Source organism: Dermacentor albipictus, chromosome 1 (genome assembly GCF_038994185.2).
Source record: "Dermacentor albipictus isolate Rhodes 1998 colony chromosome 1, USDA_Dalb.pri_finalv2, whole genome shotgun sequence".
Taxonomy (NCBI): Eukaryota; Metazoa; Arthropoda; class Arachnida; order Ixodida; family Ixodidae; genus Dermacentor; species Dermacentor albipictus.
Window position 1 is genome coordinate 199,682,412 of NC_091821.1, and position 25,114 is coordinate 199,707,525.

Consider the following 25,114-nt stretch of genomic DNA (forward strand, 5'->3'; position numbering starts at 1 on the left):
TCCTAGATAGGTTCAGTGCCGTTGAAATCTTACACATTACTTTTTACAACCTCACTTTTAAGCGTTGTATGCCTGTCGCCTCAACCCAATTAACGAAAAAAAAAAAGAAGAAATGGTAGTATTGGCGGCAAATCAACCAATGATCATAGCTATACACCTCTCAAACGATCGTTTCTTGTATTTCAAGTAGGCCTTTAATATGCAAGCAGGGCATAGCTTAAACGTTTCACTCCTTTGAATGAGAACCTTTATGATCGAGCCGCATACGATTTTTATGATGATGCATGTCGACTGCGCCCTTTGTGTTCCTTCTGTGCCTTGTAATGGGAAGTGGCTATTAGTATTCTTTCGCATTCGTAATTTTGTGACGATTTGGTATCCTTGAAAAAAATTTGTAACCATGCGCTGTGTTTTAATAATACGAGATTATTGTCACGTAAGAAGCTTCAGGAATAGATGTGATGAACAAATATTACTATTGAAGGCACTCCATGTGTTATTACTAAGTTGCCGTTACTTCGGAATATATTTTTTAATGTCGTCACGCTATGCGTCATCCCTCTATGTCCCAGAAAATCCCAGAAAGTGTTGACCTGGTGACTTTCTTTGGCACTAAACATTTTTATCTTGTTACTAATATACATATTTCTTTAGTTCTACTCTGCATTCTGTGATTGCTTTTACTCATACTTGAATTATTGTCATTTTGGGGTGCCACGCCTTTCTCCAATGAAGAATGTATTTTTAAACTACTGAGCTACATTCATTTTATTCATGTCTCCTGCTTTATGCTTCTCCAGTTGCAAATTTGTTTTTATGCACTATATCTATTTATAATAAATGATATGTGTAAATATAGTTTCTTATGAAATTTAAGATATATACTAGAAATAACGAACAATTTGCGTAAGGTCGCCCAACTACAAAATCAAGTTTCAAATTCCACTACTAGAAGACGCGGGCAAAGCTTGCTTGTACCGACAGTTTGTTTACATCTAGGAAAACGCCGTCTTTATTGCAGTCTTGCTGTTACGAATAGTTGTGGTATGGCGCTTTGGACACCTAAACTTGTACTTACCACGAACTCCGCAATAAACATATTAATAAGGTCACCACATTACCAAACGACGTAATGTAGCACAGCCTCATCAAGCGCGTGTAGCTGCTAAAAACGGCGCCGGTTGCTAACTGGAAAGGGCGCCTGATGCTTCTCTGTCCATTCCCGACCATTAGCTACAGATCCATTATTGTTGCACAGGCTCACGGAGCGCCTCTGGGCCTGCTAACCAGCTCAGTAGGTTCAGACGCTCCTTTTCGCCTAAGCAACATCGGAAAACAAAAGAACTCAGCATGGTTTACGTGTTGCGAAATTTGTCGACGCCTTAGCTCCACATACGTGCGCTCCTGCGACGACAGCGAGCGGCGTTCTCATAGTTCGTTCCTTTCTATCCGGCTGTGCCGCAACTAAGCCTCCCGCAAGGCTGCATAAAACAAGCGAAGATGACCTAGTGTGAGATACGTGGCGACCTCTCGAAGGAAACCTGTTCGTCGCGTCGGGAGACGCGCGATCCATCATGCTCTATCGTACGTTAGTCGGAGGCGTTCGTTTCTGTAATGTTGCCAGGTCAGTTATACGGACATGCTCGATCGCTACTCGATTCTCGGATCGCCGGGCAGTCGGTAGCAAAATACAAGATCAAACTAACGAATGACATAATAGGAGAATACGCCGTAGAAACAAGCGGCGGAAAAATCAGGTAGGTAGTTCATAATTTTGGCAGTGCACGTAGACGGGTTTATCTGGTTCTGCTCCGGTTCATCGGCGGCATACATCGGCCTGTCGTTTTGTGTGCTTCGAGCTGATCAGTCTACGCGAGCGATCTTTTCCTCCTCGGCGCTTCCCTTGTGCACAGGCGTGTAGGTAGACGAGGGTGGCCGTGTGCGCACTGTGGCTCTCTTCCGATGCCTACAGCGCACTGAAGGTTGACCTTGCAGATTAGCGCTTGAGACGCTAAGTTTTGAAAATGTTCGCTGGCACAGTGCGCCTCACGACGAATGAACAATTGTGCAGATGCAGTGCTGCCAAACACACACAAAAAACGATCAATAAAACAAAGTCGTATTTGCCTCTTGCGCCTAGTGGAAACACAGGAGCAAAAATTACGAAATACGTATACATTAAGAGCACGCAGAGAACAGCACTTCATTAAAGTTGAACATCTCAGGGGATGTTCAGTTTTCATTGTTTGGAAAGCGCCGTAAATGGTATATGGGAAATGCGAGTCACTAGGATCAACTTATGCGGATATTTACTTTCTTTACGTAGCTGAGTAAATATACTTGAGAAGCAGTCGTAGTATTAGCCACGGAAGTTCCAGGTAGTTGTTCTTTCTTGAATCGGTGCTTAAACTAAAGCTTAAAGATAAATGAACACTGAGCAATTTCGCTGTTATACAGAAAATGTGTGACAGGTCGCAACTTGTGAAAAAAGAACACAAATAATAGTAAGAAATAAAAAAGCGCCAACACGCCTTTCTTACGCTGCCTTAACGTATTGCCGTCAGTATTGCAGCTCTTATGCGTAGCCCCGAAATTTTGATATGGAAATAAAGAAAGGCGAATGCGCAAAAGAAAAAAGAAAAAAAAAGAGGTTAATTAGAAGCAGGTAACTGTTAAGTGCCTAAAGGGGCTGGCCGACTCCATATTCTGCCAGATAGGCACTTACTTATACGGCCATTTACCGCATGCAGCGATCTTTACGGGATAAATAAAATCACGTATTTCCATACGCAGCTGAAAAAGAACTTTCTGAGAGTGGATCCATTTAATCGCTATTCAGTGCTTCCGTAGAGCCCCTTACTCAAGACCCCGTACAGGGCCCGCAAGAACTGTCCGGCAGTGCAAGTGAATAAACCGCAAACCGGGGTCAGCGCGCCGTGCACTGCACCTTCTACAGACGGCCAGGTTAATCACGCCATCGGCGACACTGGCTGCGCCGTGGTCGTCGCAGCAGCTGCGTGCGGCTTCCGTCTCCACACGCCTTCTTTCTCGCCGCCCGGTGAACACATTTCTCCGCCGTTTCGGCAGAAAGGAAAGCGTTGACGTCGAGAGTGTTCTCCACGGGAAAGGTCGGTGGCGATGTCCGAACAGGGGATGGGCGGAGCGGAGAGCCGGCGCAGATTCATCTGCACGACCCGGCGGCCGCCAGAGTCTGGCTCTGAGCGCGGAGTTTGCGCTCCTCCTGCTTGACACGGCAATCGATCGGTCTCCGACGGGGCGGGCGACGGGCTGACCGCAGACAAGAGGAGCTGACCCCGCGCCCCTTGGCCGAACAACGCCGAACAGCTATCGTGTTCACCGTCCCCGACGCTTTCAGAAGCCACTCTGCGTCCCTTATTCAGGCTTAGACTGCGCTGCCGTGCACGGGGGCGGTTTTAACTCGCAGGACCCGTTGAAGTTGAACAAAGCGAAAACACCGCTCGTGAACAGTAACGCGAAAAATTTTAAAAAGAGAAATGGGCAAAAAAATAAAAGGAAGGATTTTTTTTTTTTCGATGTAGCAGGGACTGGCGTTCTAACTCCACGAGATGCGTTCGCTTCGCGGACGGAACGTAGAAAGAAAAGAAGGAATGGGGAAAGAAGGAAGAAAAAAAGAGAAGTGGGGGTGGGGAGAGGCATGCAAAACTCACATGTGCATCGTATTTCTTTTTACGCACGCACTGTAACAATTAAACGTGACCTGCCATAATAAGTCCCGTATGGCACATATCCCGGTGGGTCAGGTGCCTTATCATGATAAGTGCCGTAACCCCTCTGCAGGCTATCAATTTCTCACGCAGCTGCTGTTGTTGTTGTCTTCTTGTACTCCCTTCCATGCCATGCGGCTGCCAGCCGTCGTGTCCGTCGTACCTTAAATCGGATAAGAAAGTAATCGAAATGGCACATAGGCATTCTGTACCTCTGCTGATCTATTACATTACCAATAAAATAAAAAGGAAAAAGAGAAGCGCGCGACCAATCTAGGCGGTGTACAAGACGACATATCAGTGTTTGTAAATTGTACATTCAGTTAAGGCCAGCCACCCTCGTCTTCCCTCTATTCTTTCTCATTTCTCAGCTGGCTAAATTGCACTTAACGCCCAAGGAGTAGCTCCGCACATGGCGCGAAATATTTGCTACCTGCAGGCATTGATATCAGACACGACGACAGAATTTAAAGTACGTCGAGCAGCATACGGTGTCAGCATCGGCAGTGTACCACGAGAATTGCGAAGCGAGGAAAGCGCTGCATATCAGAAAGCGAAGAGAGAGAAAGAAATAAAAGGGCAAAATAAGGTCGCTTCCTATTCTGGCGTCGAGATTTTCCTGGTAACAGCAAGCTCCATGCCAGTCCTCTTCGCAAACGTGATTCACACGACACGAGCGACCGAGATCTTTCTCGATAAGTCAGCGTGTTTCGAGAAATCGAAAATACGCAATAGTGCACAGAATCCTCAGTCTATCTATCTCTCTCTCTTCTCATTCTTTTTTTTTTTGTCGGCAGATTACTCAGAAGCACGAAATCCAGCACCGCTGTGCTACATGCGTGCGGAATTTCGTACACTACACACAGGCGAGTGAATGTGCGCCACTCGAATACATGTACTCGCCTTATACGAGACGAAAAGAACAGAAACAACAAGATTGCAATTCAAGTGCTTGCCCTTCTTTAACACTTCCCGGCGGGCTTTCCGCATCGTCAGTTGCAAACATTCAGAGGAAATTGCACTAAGTGTAAAAGGATATGTCATCAGTGTCATCAGAATAGCCGGAAGAGTACATCATAAGAAAAAACGCGAATGTAAAATCGCCTCTCCATTTGTGGTAGCAAAACTTGCCGGTGCACAATGAGCTGTGCTTAGTACTGCATTCGCGCGTGTTCGCGGGTGCGAGAGCTAGGGGCCATCACGAGTTGGTATTCGCACCGACAGAGTCGTCACACCGCCGGCCCATATGCGTGCGCACGCATTTGCTGAAGGCGGCGCGGTGCACCGCGACCCGTCAGAAGAGCCGCGGTGGCGTCACACGACCTAAGGATGTCCGTGCAGGTATAGTTGGGCAGCCGAAGCCGCACAACGCATAAAAATGACGGTTTTCGGGGGAGATTGGCATCTATACGCAGACGGCGGAGGGTGCCACACGGCATGCCAACATTGTTAGCGAAATGAAATGAGCCAAGCTGCTCACGTATGCGGTCTCTTTTTTATGCGGCTCCAGTGCAGAAGACCATGTCTGGAAAGGCGCCGCCCTGCACTCACGCTGGACACAATCTGATGGAGGCCGGTCCGCCATAGTGCATGAAGGGGGGCAAAAAAAAAGTACGTGAACAAGACCACAGGACATCGCCTTCTGTCACAAACGGCTCCCGAAAAAAAGAAAGGCAGCAAGACTCGTGCAGTATGCTTTTGTTTTTCGGAAAGCCACGCGCTGATGGCCAGAACAAGACGTGCATAAGAGATAGAACAAGGCGTGAAATCCGTGATGGGAATATCGCATTGGTACGTTCTATTTATTTATTTATTTATATTCGCGATTGCTAGAAACTCCATGTTGTTCCTTCCAACATCATCTACCCTATATTACGGCTTACACGGCACTATCGAACGGTTAAACACGAGACATTCCGTAAGGCGCTTTCGACAAGGTACACGACCCTGCGCATGCGAGCGGGAGAGCCGACGACCATCGAGTTGCCTTCCACGCTGCTGTCTGTCTTCGTTGCGATTTATTGTGGAGGGCACTCTACTACCACGAGACGCTTCATCACTTTCAAACGCCACGAGGTTTATCTATAGTTCTGCTTGCTCCCGCGGTTTGCTTTTCTCTGCACGGATAAAGTTACGCACGTACGTGGACTCGCTCGCAATGCCATCGCCATCCATCTCGTTTCGAAAACGCGAATAAAGACGCTTAGAGTATACTCTGACGAATCAGGACACGTACAAGGATGCGACCGTAATGCAAACGCCAAGCACAGAAGCACGATGCGAGCGACACTGCGAATCGCTTCATCCTAACCTCACTAAAAAGAAAATACGAGCTCGCCGAAGTCAGGGATCAGGGCCGCGAACTGCCGCGATTTGCCTAATCGGTACGATGTTCGTATTCGAGTCATGAAACAAACAGAAACATTAATTTTCTGACATTTTCTGAAGCGGAAATTTTCTTTTCGCCCCTTCGCCAAATATCAAAGAAAAGTTGCAGCCCCGAAACGAAAGACTGTATTATTTCCATGAGCGATACATTACATACGAAACCGCGGCATCTTTGGCTGCCTGGCGTGTTTGTATTAATAACCCGGCGCATGCGTTCCAGAAGACAGCGACGCCGGAACTGCTCGCGATTCGGGGCGGTCGCTCGGTTCTCGATAAAGCCAGCCGATTCATCTTTCTTACTGCCGCCAAAGATGGGGCAGTCGCTTGCCCGGCCGCTCGCAGGCCTTGTTTTCTAAGGTCAAGGGGCGAATCGCTCGAGTCAGACATGTCGGTGCCGCTTAGAAAACAAGTCCCGTTTTCACGGCGCCGCGATTACAAGACAAATGCGCACCTTGCGCGAATGCCGCGCGTTGCTCGATCTCTCCACGAAGCGCACAGGAGCGCGGCGCGTATGCATGACAACGACGTGCAACCGCATCGCCGGGCGCTGCGCTCTTCGTGCGCCTCGTGGTGTGTCTCTGTTTCGATCAGCGCTTTAAATAGCACGGCCAATGCACGCTAGTGATTGAACATACAGCGCATAGATATCTCATGGAGGAAGCTCATGCAAGCAGACGGCGCGTCACTCGACGGTTTCGACAGAATTGCGGGATGGGGCTCTCGCAAACCAGACTGTTTAGCCTGCTTGGAAATAGCGCTGTACGCGGATCGTGCTATATCGAAAAACGCAGTCCATAGAGAGTCCGAGTGCCAGGTGTAACCTCGCGTGAACATGCAGACGAAAGGGTTCTATATCAGGTCAACCCGTTTGAGCCACGTTTTGTGCGAGCGAGCGCCAGCGGGTGTGTTCAACGAGGCCTGAACACAGCCGTCTCCCAGCTGGCTCAAGCCTGGAAGCCCTCGAGTGCTTACACAGAGTCGGCCACCTCGGCTTGCTTTTCGGCGCCCCTGTCATAAAATGTTAATTCCGTCGCGCGCTCCACTGGGGATTATGCAAATGAGGCCGCTTCTCGCCTTCGCTGGCCGCACGCATTCTGCATGCCCCCCTCCCCCCCTCCCACTTTTATTTTTTTTTCCCCCGGACGCCTCCTTCGCACCGCCAGCACGCCGGCATGACACTATTATAAGGCGCAACGGCGAGGCCTTTATCAGCAGCAGGAAGCCGTCACCTTGGGGGCCCCAGCTTGTACCTTTCATCGGCGCGACTCCTGTAGGGCCGGTGCGGCTGCGCGCAAAGTGGAGACGCCCCAATTGAAAAGAGTTCCTCCGCCGAGATCCCGCGCCGAGTGGCTCCCGGCCTGCATCTCTAATGGCTACTTTCCGCGCCCAGGAAATTGCCCTTCGTCCTTACCTCAGTCCCTTTTTATGGCCCGGGAAAAAGGGTTCCGCAGAACGGAGGTCTCCCCTTTCGGGAGACGACGGCTGCAGGGCGGACCCCAGTGCGAGCACGCAGCCGGCGTGCGCTCGCCGCCTCGTAGCGTTGGTCTGATCATCTGTTCGATTGGAGGACCCCGGATTAATGGGTAGCGGCGCGACGCAGGAAGCGCCTGACGGATGCGTGCTGCGCCCCAGCCCTTGCGGCCATACTAAACCCTTTCCGCTCACTGCTCGCCTTCGGCAGAGTGTTGTGTGTACGTTGTGTGTAATCACGGTTTATATTACCAGGTTGCGCTCTCAAGCTCTCCTATGTTTACAGACAGAAAAGAAGTTTTTGAACCGTTCTGAAGCTTTGCCCAGTTTAAAGAAAGATCATCAGGGTCACGCGGTATTTAGAAGATCGGTTCGCGTTGACGGCGTTGTATATTAATACGCAAGCAACTTATGTAACGATTACAATAACAACATTATTCTCTTTGGTTGCCACAGCAAGCACGGACGCTGACCAAGAAGGCGGAGAACACCACAGCTGTAGCAATGCCTTTGGTATCGTTATGCTAAGGCGCAAGGCTTTGCAATCACGCATATCTTTTTTTATTCATTGCGGCCCGTTCGCAAGACACTTGAAATGCGCAACATGAATATTATTGCTGTAGTGTTAATCACCTCTCGGCCGGTCTTGCAAATTCTTTTACATCTTAATTATGATTGTAGGGATAAGTTAGTATGTGTGTATATTTCAACCACGGGGCACATAATATTTAAAACATTGATGCGCAGCCTCAAAGACGAGGATGAAATGCGTCGCGAACAGCGCGGACAAAATGTTCAGGCAACAGGAACAAACGCTTGTTCTACGTTTCATCTTAGCTTCTGTGTTGCAATAATTTATTTTAGTTATTACATTGTTGCGAATTGTCCTGCCACCTGCGCTCTCCCGTCGTGAAACAACTGTGGTTGAAACAACCCCCCAACCCCCTGGAGTTGGGCAGCGCAATCACGAGCGTTTATTCACTCGTCATCTGAATGGCGAACAGCGCCGAACGCCACCCTTGCGGATCTGAGGAAATTATACAGAGTACATTTTGTGCCACTGTCCAACCTACGGCATTCAACAATATGCTCTGCGTACAAGCTTCAGCCGCGTAGACGACAGACCGTTCTCAGAAGTAAAAGTCCTCAGACCTTGGCTGCAGACCTATGCACGAGGCCACCAAAGCGCCAGTGCTCTTCTCGAGTGCCGAATTCGGCAAATCGCAATGGCGCGCACCGGAGTGCCCTTGGGCGACGATGATTGGATGAGACGGCGCATTGGGGCGCCCCGATGCGCACCGGTGCGATCTGCCGAATTCGTCATAAGACAATCCGACTAGAGGAGCGCCTGTGACTATACACGTGCGTTAGCATTCATCTGCAGGTGTGCGACTCTCCTTCTCTCCTTCTTATCTTTCTTTATCCTTTCCCACGTGTAGAGTAGCCAACCGGGCGCTACCTTGGTTAACTTCCCCGTGTTTTCTTTTTACCTCTCTCTTAAGCTAAATCTGCATATGACCGATGCAGTGTATTTATTTATTTACAAAATACTGCAGGCCATGCGGTCCCAAGCAGCAGTGGTAAAATTACAAAGAATAATCATACATCCATTCAGAAGAAAACAAAATGCTGAAATCTCTGTTCCGAAATTATCACATCTATAATTAATCAACCACTTAATCAACCAATCAATTAAAATTAAGCAACCAATTATTCAAATTAATCTAAATTAACCATAGACCGCAATTAGCGTTAAAGTCCGTTCTGGAGCTCATGGGTGCCATTGGGAAAACGATGCGAAACTATAAGTGAAGGCATCGTCGTACGTACATTAGCGAAGCACAGCCGAAACTTCTGCGCTTTCATATTTGCATTAACAGCAAGCTAGGGCGCTATAACGTAAAACTATTCCAAACTTTTCTATTCCAATTCTGCCATCAGCCCTCCACGATTGGTCAAAAACGTTTTTCGACCACCCCAACTTCACCTGTCTGTCACGCGACGTCACGAAAACCGCGATACTTCCCCATCTGATATGATGTGTTCACGCGGATTATGCATTATTTGACAGAAAAAAGAAGAACAGTTATTTCTGATTCGACCCCTTTTCGCCATGAGCCCTCGGCTATTGGTAAAACGTTTTCGGGCTGCACCCACTTCACCTGCCTGTCACGCGACGTCACAAAACCGCAAAAACTTACCGCGTCAAAGTGACGTGCACGCGATAAAGATGCATTAATGTGCCGAACAAAACTGAATTTTCTTCGGTATAGCCGCAGGCTGCCCCGTTCCGAAAGGAATAAAAGATGGCTGCGGCCAATCACTGAGACGTTGGCTACTTGCACCTGCCGGAGAGCATGTGTGTATTTGCGTATAATAAAGCTTCTTGCGTGGTCGTGTAACGTTTTCGAGCACTTTCGGCACGTTTACCACCTCATCCTGCCAACACCTCGTTGCTGAGGGTCCGTTTTAGCGTCATTCTTAAGCTTCCGTTGCATGCCGCCGCGATTTTCGACCAACACCACAAGCTAAGTAAGGGAAAGCCGACCAATCGCCGACGCTGGCACCACCCTCTTCATCCGGTTATCGATTTTCAGTGCACTGGGTCTGCCCCAGCGAATCCCTCTCCACTTGAGCATTCCCCTCGCCTCTTGTCAGCCAAATAGATACAACAAGCCGCTCAGTGTAGTCAATGTTATTCGTTTTTCAAGCAACCTCCTACTTTTTCAAGCGACCTCCTATGAACGAGGAGAGCGTTTGATTGGTCTGTTCAGACAACCCTGCGGGAGACCGCCCGGTGCTTGCGTCGGTGGTTACGCAAATTTGACGTCAGGAGATTGGAATAGAAACAAATTGGAATAGTTTTACGTTATAAGGCCCCTATACTTCATTCAGAGCGCCAAAATCTTCCAGGCGACGAGACGCATAGCGATATCATGTGATCGCCGTGGCTGTCAACACGGCGCGACCTCATTCAGTAAGCCGGATAACGATGCACAAATGCTTGATAAATGACTCGAAAGTGCAACACAGCCTTTTAGCACTTGGGTTCGGCCGCATAATCATGCGGCCTCGCGTGGGAAGATAAGAAAAAAAATATTCGAACCACATTTAAAAGGAATTCGTAACGATTCGCACTACGCGCACCCGGGAGTTATTAAAATATGCAGGGGCGCTTTCACCAAGAAATTTGGAAGGTTTTTCCGTGTTTCCAACATACCGGCTACTTGCGACTCCACACCGTAAATTAATTTGCACCCTTAAAAGTGAAAAACGGTGTAAATGTGTGAATAACTCACGCCCTTAGGGTGTGAATTATAAAAACATTTACACCCTTTTTTCACTTTTAAAGGTGTAAATTATCTTACAGTGCAGGGCGGGCCAAATGACGCGTTCCGTTATTTGGAAAAGAACATGATATATTAAACACGGGCAAGAGTACCTATACAATCTTGACTGTACCATCGCATTAAGGAAATAGAATACAACAGAGTTTACAACCGACGCCTATACGCCATAGACCCATTCCCGAAGTTGCAACTTTCCACTGGTTTCACTCGATGAGGAGAAACGTTACTATGTCACCTACGAGTAGCACGTTCTTTCACGACCGCCTATTAACTCCTAATTAGAATGGCGGACAGTGCCAATTGCAACCCATGTGGCGTATAGAAGAAACCGTAAAACACCTACTATGTAACTGCCCATCCTACGAATATAAGGAGCCTGCCCTTGGGACAGCTTTAGGGCGCTTAGATGACAAGCCTTCTTCAGAGGAGAAGATCGTGAGGCCGTGATCTCGAGCGTCTGCGATGTGCAAAGCTACAAAAACGTTGCTGCGCTTCTTGGAATGGACAAGCCCGTATGGCCACCTGTGATGAACTGAACAATGAACGCTTCATCGCGTGTGTGTCCATGTATACTGTCACCTTCTCTCCTTCTTCTCATCTTCCCGTCCCCTTTCCTCATTCCCAAGTGGAGGGTAGTCAACCGAGCTCAGCCTGGTTAAACTCGCTGCCTTTCCCTTATCACTTCTCTCTCTTCTTTCATCTACACTGCACACTTAAAAATTACAGGTGTGTGTGTACACACACACACACACACACACACACACACACACACACACACACACACACACACACACACACACACACACACACACACATATATATATATATATATATATATATATATATATATATATATATATATATATATATATATATATATATATATCATTAGTGGATGCGGGCCAATAGAAAAATTTTCGAATATAAAATATTGAATATCGAAATGTCAAACGCTGACGCGTGTTTACACCAGGAATATTTATTTCTCTATAATTAGGTACCACGCCTGTACCGACTGAAGTAAAAGAAAAAAATACGAATGAGTGTTAAACGCAAGATCACTAATTGTCTTAATAAACTGCACGAATAGCCCTAAACATCTATAGGGCCAGAGTGCAAACAAGATTTCCAAGAAATAACGGTTCCCGTATGGATTGGAGCTCTACAAAAACACTAAATAAATGGTTGGTGAAAAACAAGCAGAAGTTACGGACGAAAAAAAAAAGAAAGAAAATGAACGGCTGAATGAATTATATGCTGTAAACACATGTAAAATGGCCCGTAGTAAGGGAAACATTACTGGTTGTAGCGTAAAATATAGAAACGCTAGATGACTAGACTGCCAAAAACATTAAATGAGAGACTACAAGCAACACTTTCACGTTGTCGTGTAGGCTTCCGCCGCGAGACCAAAAATAAACAGTCGGGCAGAGCTCATCCACGATGACTATACAAATATGCGAATAGCCGAAACGGGTCATATATGACGAGCGTACTGCAGCCGGGTTTCTCTCTCGCAGTTCGCTCTGGACACGCTGCGCCATCTAGAGGTGCCGCCGCGAGGCTCCCGCATACTCAGTGGCACATACCTGGGATGGCGCGTCATAGAGGTTCACTGAAGAGTGGCACATATATACTACGGTGTACATATACCGTAGTATATATGTGCCGTATATATATATACCACATATACATATACGGCCTACATTTTTAGACTGCACTATCTTCGGTATCGGCCCATATCTATAGTTAGATACTTAGGTAGAGCGTCGGAAAGAAACGTTGTCTGAGAATGTCAAAAATATTGTCCGCAATAAAACTCCACATTCATCCGTATTCTTTTTCTGCACTTCTTCCAGAACTCTTATCGTTGCTTCAATTCTGATAAATTCCGATACTATGTTTAGCAGACGGAGAAACGTAACAAGACTGTTGTGAAATATTTCACTAGTTCATTTGGGAATATGAGTGCGAATAGTTAGACTGTAATTCGTATTCGATTCGTATTCGAAACTTGGATTATTCACCGACTTCGACTATTGCGTCCGTGCGTACGTGTGTGTGTTTCTTGTGGTGTTTTGTGAAGGTATTGTGGTGGTATTACTGTGATCTTGATTACTGATTGCAGGTATGTCGCGAGTGTTTATAGAAGCGCTACCACCCCTCACATATTCGTTTCTCCGAAGAACCGTAACAGTGTGCTCTCTGTAATATGCTTCCATCGCCCAGACGTCGTCTGCATGCCATTCCGTGAAAGGTCGAATGAAGCCAGTGTTCGCGATTCCTACAGTTATCCTCCCTTTCCAGTCTCCCACGCGCTGTATTAAGCACGTCCTTGCTTATACAAGGTTTACGATTCTGCTATATAGATGATTTAAGGACATCAACGACCAAACGACATTCTCCACCACCCCTATATTATTACTATCTTTATTAAAGGTCTGAAAAGGAAAAACGTAATGAAAAACGTGACTTGCATTATATCACTTCACCCAATCAGTCACTGCGTCTTAGCTATCCCGGTTGCCTTGGTATTCTGGCCTGATTTTCTGGTACGCAGCGCGGCGTCTACATCAAGACGCACGTGTGTCCAAAAAGGAGGCAGCACAAGAACAGCGTGTGCCGCCACATGCAGGCCACGTCAGCACGGTGTACAGTTCAACCGCCACGCTTTAAAAAGACGGAGCAAAAAAAAAAGATGAGGGAAGCAGTCTTCGCCAAAAAAACATATCACTTGCACGCAGACAGCGAGGAATGAAAAAAGAAGCGAAACGGAAAGTGACGGTAGCGTGTATATCGTTGGTCGAGCTGCTGAATCGACGGGCTCTGCAACCGCTCGGCAGGCGACATTTTGGCCGCTGAGCGTACGCGACAAGCGGGGCAAATCTGGATTCCCCTCATATTAGATTTCCAGCGGTCAACGGAGCAAGAAAGCCAGATACGGGCGACTTGCAAAGACCCGCCTTTTTTGTTTTATTTGCTGCCGGGCTTGCGGCCTCGCTTCGCAGCGGACGTCGCGGCGCCATGCGTGTGTGCTTACGGCTCCGACCACGCGGCATATACGAGGGCGAATCAGAAAGTATTTGCCCCCAGTTTTTTTTAGCCAAATTACGGCTGTAAATGCGACGTCAACATATCCATTCCCAGCTGTGAACCTTTCTTGGACCGGCCCGGCCTTATTTGCCGGTAGCTCCGCGGCACGGCGCTGCTGTCAGTTGTTGAAGATGGCGGTTGTGCTTCACTCAGCCACGGCGTACGAGCAGCGAAGCGTTTTCTATGGAGCAAGGGACGAACGCCCATCGAAATCCACAGCGAAATGCAGCCCACGTATGGGGAAAGCTGTCTCCCTTTGAGAAGTATGAGGTGGCGGTGTGAGTTCGCAAAAGGCCGTGAAGACTTGCATGACAGTGAGCGTTCGGGGGAGTCTGCCGGACGAACTCTACCACAGGGGCATCTCAAATTTAGTGCTGCGATGGGACAAATGTCTGAACAGGTGTGGGGGACTATGTGAAAAAAGTGTAAGGCACGTAGAATAGTAGGTATATTTGCAGTTACCTGTATGTACCTTATTTTGGCTAGTAAAAAATATGGGCAAAGACTTTCCGATTCGCCCCCGTAGTATGGTGCGCTATACCGTATCCATGAGTTCTTTAGTCAGTCACCAGCTAGTGAGCGTGACACTATGGGTTTTATTTGAAAGCACTAGACTAGAGCTGTGAACTTGAATGTGATGAACAAATACGGTTCTGCTCCTCATATTTTATTAGTACGTGTACATCAAAGGAGCGAGAAAGTGGGCCTGCCTCGTCCACACGGTACAGTCAGTGCAAATCTACCGTATCCCGCAGTAAATTGAATCTATATATTCAGTGCACTTCAATATATACACCAATAGTACTCGCACTTTTCATGTTTATTCATCTCGAGTATGCTATTCTAGGCATCAAGAAGAAGGCGCAAATATTGTCAGTAGCTTTGAAACAGGCCACATTGTCACATAGTACTGCACGAAGTCAAGAGGAACTGCTTGCACGTTTACACTGATGGATCGGTCACGCGCTCTAGTTCAGCAGCTGCAATATTCGTGTTGGTTACATTCATTAAGGTCACACTCAAAACATCACATTTGACATCGACTACGGAAGCCAGCATGTAGTTCTGCGAGCGGCCACTTCAATTCATCCATAAGGAAACACTTCAGTTGCGCTTCTGTGATTCCAAGGCAGCCCCCCTCTAAAGCTGACACTCTGCATTACGCCGTGGATGCCACAAATAAGTTATCGAGGAAATAAGAGAAATTTACTATTGGGCAGCTGAGAAAGAACGCGAAATCGTATTTGAATGATAGCCTAGTCATTGCGGTGTCACAGGAAATGACTAAGCAAATGTAAGCAAATGCCGCCGCTCGATGAGCCCATGACCGCTTCCACAGCGTTGCTATCGCTATGTGAAAAGCGGATGCAGCGGGAAAACTCTGCGTTCTTTCACGCGAGCTTACATTCCCCCAATGAAATCCTACAGTTACAGTGTTTTAATACTTGCATCGCTCAATATCGCCATGATATTGTTTTCCCCATGCGATTAACAACGAACTAACCCATATGTGAGCTAACCCATATGTATGTGAGCTTAAGACTGCCGCTTACAATGAATAACTGTGCTGAAAATAGAAGAATCCAGCAAGTTGTACAGAGTTAGCGTCCGTGTAGAACGTATATATCTTCATGCAGGCTCAGCTTAGCAACGACGTAGAAAATTTTATAAAATTTATAGGCTTTCCGGGTGCTTTCTTTTTTTCTCTCACAGAATGAGTGGTTATCCCAACGAAGACTCATTTACAGGCCTGCTATCGCTACTCCGTAAAGTCCTCTCAGCGATCGAAGAGACCTCTGTATGTGGCATGCCACTGAAAGCAGCGGGCAATGCGAGTCAGACGTCATAGTGCCATGTCACATACGAGAAGGTTATCTATAGCACAAGAATTTGCTGAAAAGCGAGCTTACGTTGCACTCGTTTCGCCATGTCATTGCATTAGTGTTCTTAACTATTCGTGTTGCGTATATTAAGGTAATATAGTGAATCAGTATGAGCGTTTTCCTAACTCCGCACTAACTCGAACAACAATTTACAGTACGTGTGAGAATCACTGAGGTCCGTGTTATCCCTATTACCCAAGCAGTAATAATAAGCCGAAAAACTCGGGAGTGCCGTGGTCAGAGACGGTACTCCTTTGCTTTGCGAAACCGGAGAACCCTTTTGTATATACGTGATCATGCGCCGGTTTTATAGCACCTGAGCCGGCGTATTTTGATTCACCTCACGGAATTCAACGATGCAGTGGAAAGGAAAGCGAGTATACGTTCCCAGGCTGCTTATAGCAAGGACCGTTACCTTTGCTGTTGGACGGCCGCGCGCATTACAGAGAGGCGTGAAAAAGCGCCTCGTGCAAGTATATATCAAGGCGGCACCCCGGCCATTATGGTACAACAAGGGTCGCGTGGCGGGGTTCCCCTCGAGCCCGGGGCGATTTGAAGCCGAAGCGTGAAGGCGCGATAGGAGCCGAAATGACTCTCGAATGCGGCGAGCACATCTTAATTGAAACGCCCAGGGTCCCTTCTTATTGGGCGCCCTTTTATCTCGCTTCCCATCCGGGTGGGGGAGGCGGCCGAAAGGGTGGTCAGGACTCGATAGCGGCGCCTAATCAGGCAGTTTGTATGGCGCGCGTCTTCCGCCCCATTCAACGACGGTGGCGCAACAGACGGTCGGCATGCCTCGGCTAAACAATGACACACATCACCGCGTGGGGCGCCTCCCGAAGGGCTCTATCGGCAGAAAGCAGGGCGCCGACAGCGTGTGCTACACTAGCCGAGATTATGGAGCCCACGCTTACCCACGCTGTTATTCTTGGCGAGTTGTTCCGACCGCCCGGAAATGAGACAGCTCTGTCTGAGGCAGAAAAGGAGAACCTAGATATCAGCGTCGGAAGTGACGTAGTCTGAATTTGAAGTGGCCGGAACACCCGCGCCCCCTGTGTGAGTTGCTTCGCGCACCGCCGTGGGGAAAAGAAAGGGTGGGTCTATATGGCTCTGGGCTCTATTTGACAGCGCGAGATTATCGCGAGGCGCTTCGACAGGCACGCGGCAAGCTCGTCTGGTTCTTGCCTACATGCAGTTCGTGCGCCGCGTGCAGCAGACGTGAAGAAACGGCACAGAACTTGCCGGCACAGTTTCAGTAGCACGCGAATGCAGGCCCTTATTTTTCTGTTATGTTCCTTTGAAACAGACGGCGCGGCGCGGTGGCAGTCAGGCATCGCGCTAGCAAGAACATTTCTTTACGGCGCGGCGTAATAGTCACGAACTCGCAAATAAACGGCAGGGCACGCACAGCCACCTCCCTTCTTCGCCATCGCAAAAAGTGAAGAATAGCGAGCGGGGAAGGGGGCGCACATTCAACGCTATCTTTATCGTTCCCGCCGTAACTGACATGAGTCGTGAAGTACGACCGTCTTGTCTTTGTAGACGCGCGTCTCGGGTTATTTGTGTCTCGCGCGCATCTCCGAAAGCTCGCGACGACGGCGAGAGCAGCATGCATGGCGTGATCGTGGACAGCGCGTGCAGTCTGGGACTCCCCAGGGTGCACAGGCAGCCCCCTTTTGATTCGGCGCATTGCTTCGGCAAGGGTTCAAGTGTCCTGGCAGGATTCGCAGTGCCGGGGACGGCTCCCAGCGGGAGCAATTAATCACGACCGCAGGCCCTTGAGCTCCGCCAGAAGGGCCGTGCCGTCCGTCATGGATTGCGAGCTCAAATAACTCAACGAGCCCGGCGCCGGCGTCAATCTGACGAACGCGGGTCGCCAGCGTGGAGGCCACGCGAGGACCAATCAGGTGGCCGCGTGCTCGGAAGGAACGCGGGAGGTCGCCACGGTTTCGTGCTACCATTGATTGGCCTAAATGGACCCCGGCCCCTTGTTTTCCTTCCCGCATGACGCCTCGATTAGCTGTTCCAACGCGTGCGCACAGAGCTGAATTGATTCGTCGTGCCCGCACACCAAGCCCCACAGAGAGAAAAAAATAAGGGAGAAAGGTTTCGCAGGCCACAAACCCTTCACCATCCTATCCTCGCGTTCTACGTCTTGAGACAGCACTGAATCGTCAGCCATGACGAATGGAGCCTATACAACTGCGCCACAAAGAGTGTAACAAAAAGAGGCGATGTGTCCTTCCGTCTTGCAACGCTTTTTAGATGGTGCAGCTCCGAGTCAAAGTGTCGCCACGCAGCCAACAAGGCTTGCAGGTCGTTCCCGTTATGATCCCTGCCGTCATCGCCTTTTGACTGCGTAGTGAGCACGACGGCCACGTCGACTGCTGAGACTGTCCGCAACGGAGGTTTCGTTCATTCATGGCGTCGAGCTAGCAGCTGCTATGCTGGCCGAGATAAAGAAAAGCGCGAGGTTTTTGGTTTGTCTCTTTCTATTCCTGCAACAGCAGGCATCAGGTTTGCTTTCGCTGAGAGTGCGCAACGACAAGCGACGTGGGGGGAGCGGAGGCAGCTCCTTGTTGGGCCGTGCTTGGTATGGATCACGTTGCTTCTTATCTGGAGAAGTGCTAAGTGCACCGACAATGTCGGACACGACGCCGGGCAAAGAGGATTGCGTGGCAGCCCGGGCGGACATTTCCATGCCGCGGCGGCCCGAGAAATCCTTGTTTCCAGGAAGGATTACAAGGAGTACGTGTCTGCAATTTCGTTTCTCCTGGGCGCCAGACCCGTGCCCGCCAGCCGCTGCGCAGGCGCAATCCTAGCTTGCGCCAAACAAGGCTCGGCGACCGGACGCGCCCTAATCCTTCCTCACCGAGGAGCTCCGCATCTTGGACGCACCACTCGATGCTTTCTGCCGCGCGGACAAAGAAGACCTTTCGCTAATCGCCAGCCACCAACAACACTGCGGCGGGTCCCTCGAGACAAAACATCGACACGTCTGAGCTCGCGACGGTTCCTCTCGACACAATCCAGAACCGCATGGCGCAAGCACATAACTCTTGGCAGAAGGCCATAAGAGCCGTTCGGGGAAGTCATACTAATAAAGAAAACAAAAATAATGCACATCAAGAAGATACTGCGTGTGAAGAGAGACATGTCGAAAGTGGTTGTTGTGCCGTAACAAAGACCAAAATGAAAAATAACACTGAAGAAAAATCGGGCTGTAGGCAATTAGCCAATCTATGTGTAGCCCGATGCAAACATGTGGTGTGGCATTGCCTTTGCAGCGAAACATAATCTTTTCATATTTATACTTCTTAAAATTCAATGAAGTTGGAACAATGTCCGTCCAACCAGCTTACCGTTCCCCAAGGGGGCAATGTGATTCATTGTTTACTGTAGCTGGCCTGCGCCGGCTTCAAGGCAACTTTTATGCCTTCTTGTATTAATATGCAGCAAGGTACACTGCAATATTTGTGCCTAGGTCTCCTTGTAGCAAATCACGAGAGAAAGTGAAATGTCGGGATCCCGGATGAGAACGAAATCAGCTGTCGAAAAAAGGAAACTGCCGTTTCTATGCTGAGGCATGCCCCGCGACTGATTGCCAAAGAGCTTTAACATCGCACTGACATAAGTGAAGGGAAGAAAAGTGAGGGAACGGGCGGTCTTCCCGAGCTTCGAGTTAGTGCCAAACAAGGAGCTGCTTTTTAGTGTTTCCACAATAGTGAAAAGGCAGTTGCGAGGCTGCCAACGAAGAAAGGATCCCTGTCGGCTGGAACGTATGCTTGCACGAGTGCTCACATGAGACCCCCGCCGCACGAGAGTGCCAGGAAAGTTTCACCTCGAACCCGTACCTTTTCTTTTTTTCCTTTACTGCTGCCATGTACCGCTTCCGAATTCTTTTCTGCCCTCGGTTTCGCAGTGAAGCCATTCTACCGCCTACCCGGAGAAAACCACAAAAGGGTGCGAAGGGATCTCTGTCAACTGCGCTTAACTTGTGCGCGACATGATCCCGCGTGCGAAGTGCACAAAGGACCACAATGACGACTTTTGTGGCCGCCTGCTCCGTCCTGCCAGGGTCCTGCCCAAAAACCGTGCCCAAGTGTGAACAACCATTTCACGCGTTTCATGAGCGGCCGGCCCCCTCCTTCGCTACCGACTGAGAGCCAAAATGGTCGCGGTGGCTGGACCGACGTTTGCCCAGCCCTGTTAGCATGTGACACCTGCGTACTGAACAAGGCCGCCGGACATCTTCGGATTAGGCGACTATCTGCGCCATGACCAGGCAAGGCACTCTCCTGGTGAGCCGGGGCGTTTTTCTCCTTACGGACCCCCGGAAAGCAGGAACACGTCGCCGCCGTGTGTACGTGCGCCCGCGAGCCGCTGTCATCTTTCCGGCTTCCCTGCCATGAAGACGTTTTTCGGTGGCCACTCCTGCCCATTTTAAACAGGACAAAACGATGGAGTCGGCTCTGAAATGAACGAGGGCGTACCGGACAGCACGCATTCCAGATACCGCGTTGAGCTGCTTGCGCGTACCCAGACAGCGGCAACGTGATACGTTGCGTGCTCTACTTGGAAAAGAACTCTTGTCGGGTGTGAAGTCAGCAGCGCTCATGCGTGAGTGTCTTGCTTTCTCATAGGCACGCAATCGGCCAAAAGCAATGAACATTAACATGGGCGCTAAGTTTTTCTCCAGGTCACGTCTTAAATGAGCAAAGGACTACCGGACAGCTCGTATTGCAGATATCGGGTCTGAAACGCGATTCCAGTATCTTAGCTACAAGCTGACGTTGTCAAGGAAGTCAAATTCTGTTTGTATTACACGTGTTTCGTACACCTGCCCTATGGCCCTATGTAATATAAAGGAAAAGCCTATTTCACCAGCAAGTGACCTCCAATATTCCACTACATTGGGTTAAGCTGGGGAAATAACATATAGTATAAACAATACCCTGTGTTAGAACTTTCCTAAAAATGGAGAACAGAGGCACGGCAACAGAACGAACACAATGACACTAGAAAATACCTATTGTTTAGAACATTAAATGGCCCCGCCGTATTTGCTTAGTGGCTATGGTGTTGGGCTGCTAAGCACAAGGTCGCGGGATCGAATCCCGGCCACAGCGGCCGCATTTCGATGAGGGTTAAATGCGAAAACACCCGTGTACTTATATTTAGGTGAACAATAAAGATCCCTTCGTGGTCCAAATTATGCCGGAGCCCCCCGCCACGGCGTGCCTCATAATCGAAACGGGGTTTTGACACGTAAAACCCCATAACTAAGACAAAATGCACCTCCAACCTTAATAACAGCGCTTGTTAAGGCGACCCGCTAGCTTTAGCGTGACTAATACTCCTGTCTCAAGGAATGATATAAAGTCATTAACGTTAAAAGACACTCCAATTTAATGTCATTACTTTCATACTCTTCCCTGCTACGTTGGAGAAAACTCTGGTGCTATGATCTTTAGAACCTGGATTTGTCTAACCTTCGTACTTGTGGCTTCAGCCATTCTTGTGGTTTTATTTATAATGCCTTATATGCCTTTGTTAGCGTAAATTTACAAAGGAATACTATTTTCCTAAACGCAGAAAGCAATAAGATTCTGTGCACATGCATAATGATTGTGAATTGTCGCATTTATAACGCAGTACTTTGTTGAAAATGACCACTTTGCAATGACGCAAAACCATCTGAAGATAGAAGGACGAAGTTTAGGCAAATCCATGCACTGTTCATCATTTCCTGTGCTGACTGAATTGCCATGATTGTACCTCCCGAAGACACTAGCGCCATAACTCCCTCTAATGGACATTGTAGGAAACTCTTTAATTAACTGACAGGTACACACGGGTATCTTATGCCATGTGACAAAAACGATATTCACAACCGAATGAGTCGCATCGGGCAATCCATTCAGCCATTAATGAGAACGTATTGCGTCTTCTCGGATCCAAGAGCCGCAGGAAATATATACAAAAATCTAGACGTATTATTGGCAGAACTCGCAGGGATTTTCGTTCGTAAGACTTGTTTGTATATGGCTGGCCGCCTTCGTAAATATGTTCACCATCACAAATTCGCCTGCGTCTGTTTTTACAAACCATTCTAACGTACGAACTGCTTTGTGAATATGGGCCCAGGCGGCCAGCATAAAGCCGAAAAAGTAGGTTTACTGAAAAGACGCTTAGTTAAGAACGTTTTATATACGCACTGTCGTCATTTTCGCGCCTTTTATTCTTTGACACTTCGTCATTGTCTGGTCACTTTATGCAGACAAAGATACTTTTTGCTGGGTGCTACCACAGAGGAATGGAACAACTTTTTATTTATCGAATGTCATTACCAATAAATTATGTAAACATTTTCCATCTAACAGAGGTATAAGCCACAACGATGAGTTTGAGGCATTAGGAAAACGCCTGTAAAGTAAGTATTCCGCTTGTAAACACACCGGAACATCGAATATTTGTGGAACATTGGCTCGGAATACAGAATTGGCTCCATCGATTCGACTGCAAAGCATCAGTTTGTTGCACACTTAGCATGCCTGCCAGCGGCGACTCTAGTCATACATGAGGGTCAAAACGTAAATGAGTTGTGCACGTAAACTTTATTGTTGGTTAGACATGAAACGCATCATAAGCAGACTCCAAGCGTCACATTGCAAAGCGATATCTACTAGTATGCTTACTTCGGCGTTAATTTCATTTTTAGCAATCTGTCTTATGGTTTAGAAGAGTTATCGCAACTTGTCACTGACTGAACTGAATTTTTATATTCAGTAAACAATCGAAATAAAACAATATGAGCCCACATAAGACACCCTTCTACAACAGCCACTCCGAAGTAAATCGTTTCATCATCCTTGTGTGCTTGATTATTCTCCAACAATGCTCGCGCTTCTCTTGCGTCGCTCCGTGCTTTCCTAACCGTAATGGGCGAGATAAAATACAAATTAAGTCTGCCACACTGGTGTTCAGTCACATTTGCTAAACGTGACATTTATTACCGCAGTTGTTTCGCTAGGCTTGCGTGTAGAGGCAACGGTTAAACTGGCGCCGCTTCATTTTCCTTCCCGTAGAAAAAAAAAAATTTACAAGGCACCCAAATGACAAAAACAAAAAGTAATTAAATTCAGGAGTTTTACGTAACAAAAGCACGACCTGATTATGAGGCACGCCATAGGGAGGGACTCCGGATTAAGTTTGACCACCTCTGTTTCTTTAACGCGCGCGCAACTCTAAGTACACGAGCGTTCTTGTATTTCACCATCATCGAAATGCACCCTCCGTGGCCGGGACCGAACCCGCAACCTCGAGCTCTGGCTATTACAGGGCTCGAAGCAGATACGAGGTTCAACGGACCACACGCACGCACACACAGGCGGCAAACAAAAAAAAAAAGGCGCCAGCGGTGATAATAGCGGTTCGCAACGAGAGCAAATTGCGCGGCGGCGCGCACGTGCGCGGCGATGCGCGCGCCCACGTGGGCAGCGCGCCAAGCGGAGCCGCACTCACCGAAGGCGAGTAGAAGGCGGACTGCTCGGCGGCGCCGAGGGGCAGGAAGCCTTGCTCTCCGGCGTACGCCGCCGCCGTCCCGTACATGTTGATGGGCAGCCCAGAGGCGGCGAGCCTCTGGTAGTTGAGCAGCTGCGCGTCGTACTGGCAGGAGCACACCGTCTGGCCGGTGATCGGGTCGGTCAAGACGGGGCGCCCGGACTCGCAACACGGCGTCCCGGCGGCTGGAGCGCTGCCATGAAGACTCTGAGTCGTCTGGCCTGGCATCGGGACCTGCTGAGGGAAGCAAGCGCCGCCGCTCACGGTGTGGCCTCCTCTCCCGCGGGGGGTCAGCGGGGGGACTTATGGGGTCGCCCCCTTGCTGCCCCGTGCGCGCGCGCCATGTGTGGGTGGCTTTTTCGCGAGCGACTCTCCCGCTTCTGCCGCTGTTGACGACTTCCCGCGGAGGGCAGCCGCCGGCCGAGATTGGGAGGGCCGCCGCTTTCAGGCCCGCAGCTTCCTTCTCTATTATCGCTCTGTCTCTGCGTCGCCGACCGTGACAGAACGCCCCAGTGGCAGGCACTATCTGCTGGCTCGCCGACAAACATGCTCTACCTTTCGCTGCTGTTACGAAAAGGCCAGACCACACACACTTGCGCCCGCGTACGGCACCGGCCTGGCTGTACTGCGGCCCAGCGCTGTCCGAATACAGTCAAGACGATGCTGTGCGCCCCATATAAGTCGTGTGCCCTAATAACGATTTTGTCATTAATCGTTCGGAACATATTTTAGAGAATGTCAAGAGTTTCACTGTTCTATGAATTCTGTATGCAGCAATGTCTTCCGCTGACGAAACCCTGGCTCCAAGTTATGGATGCAAATGAACTACTATGGCAATGAAATTAAAATGACGGGGGAAAAAAGCACACATCTGTCACCACTTGTAGAAACAAATGTGCTCAATGTTTTGTGCGCAACTGAAAATGTAACCGTACTTGCTGCTCTGTTTTGTTTACAGTGGCCAGCCCAGTGGAGTGGGAACATTGAGAACTCGGCGTACACACTCACTCAGTGCCGACACGCCGTTTGTAAACACGGCACTCGTCTGTACGCGCGCAGACAGACCTGCCGTCCAGCTAAGAACAGCACCTAAGTCAGGCCGATATGAATAAGTTAATGCAATTGTCGCCACGAAAGCGGGCGTTTCGCTGAATTCTCGAAGTTAAATATTGTTAGGAAGTTGTAACACGCATCACGTACGATTAAAGATGATAATGGCGCCATGACCAACTTTTAGCATGATAGATTTTTTTTGCTGCATCTTATAATTTTGCATCGTACTCTGCACTCTGTTTTGCTCAGTACAAAGACAGAGTTATGAAATAAAACTTTCAACAAAGATCAAATCGATCACAGCGTAGACTTTTGAACATCATTTTAGCTCACACGCAATTGGCACGTGCATATCTGAGGCTTTGAGACTTTGGCACACGGACGACGTCGACGACCTTCGAATACTGCTCGTTCCGCGCTGCAGACATCGTTGAAGTGAAATGAAGTGAAAGAGAACTATGAATGCTGCAGCTGAACAACAAAGCAATCACCATCAACTACGAACTGTGCAATCAATAAATCAATCAATAATGTAATCAGCAAATCAGACACGCACAACGTGTACACA

The 25,114-nt window shown here is 48.6% G+C and overlaps 1 protein-coding gene across 4 annotated transcripts in view; it reads right to left on the reverse strand.

The window, feature by feature from the left end:
* The window catches only part of LOC135903138 (iroquois-class homeodomain protein IRX-6-like), a 116,002-nt gene that overhangs the window by 23,346 nt on the left and 67,542 nt on the right, over nucleotides 1–25,114 (reverse strand). For 3 of the 4 annotated variants that reach the window (XM_065433534.1, XM_070530712.1, XM_065433536.1), the window contains exon 3: nucleotides 23,455–23,727. In XM_065433534.1, the coding sequence (XP_065289606.1) occupies nucleotides 23,455–23,721 (267 nt within the window). In that variant the 5' untranslated portion in view covers nucleotides 23,722–23,727. Of the gene's footprint in view, nucleotides 1–23,454; nucleotides 23,731–25,114 lie in introns of all 4 variants that reach the window. The other variant, XM_065433535.1, reaches the window with a different exon arrangement.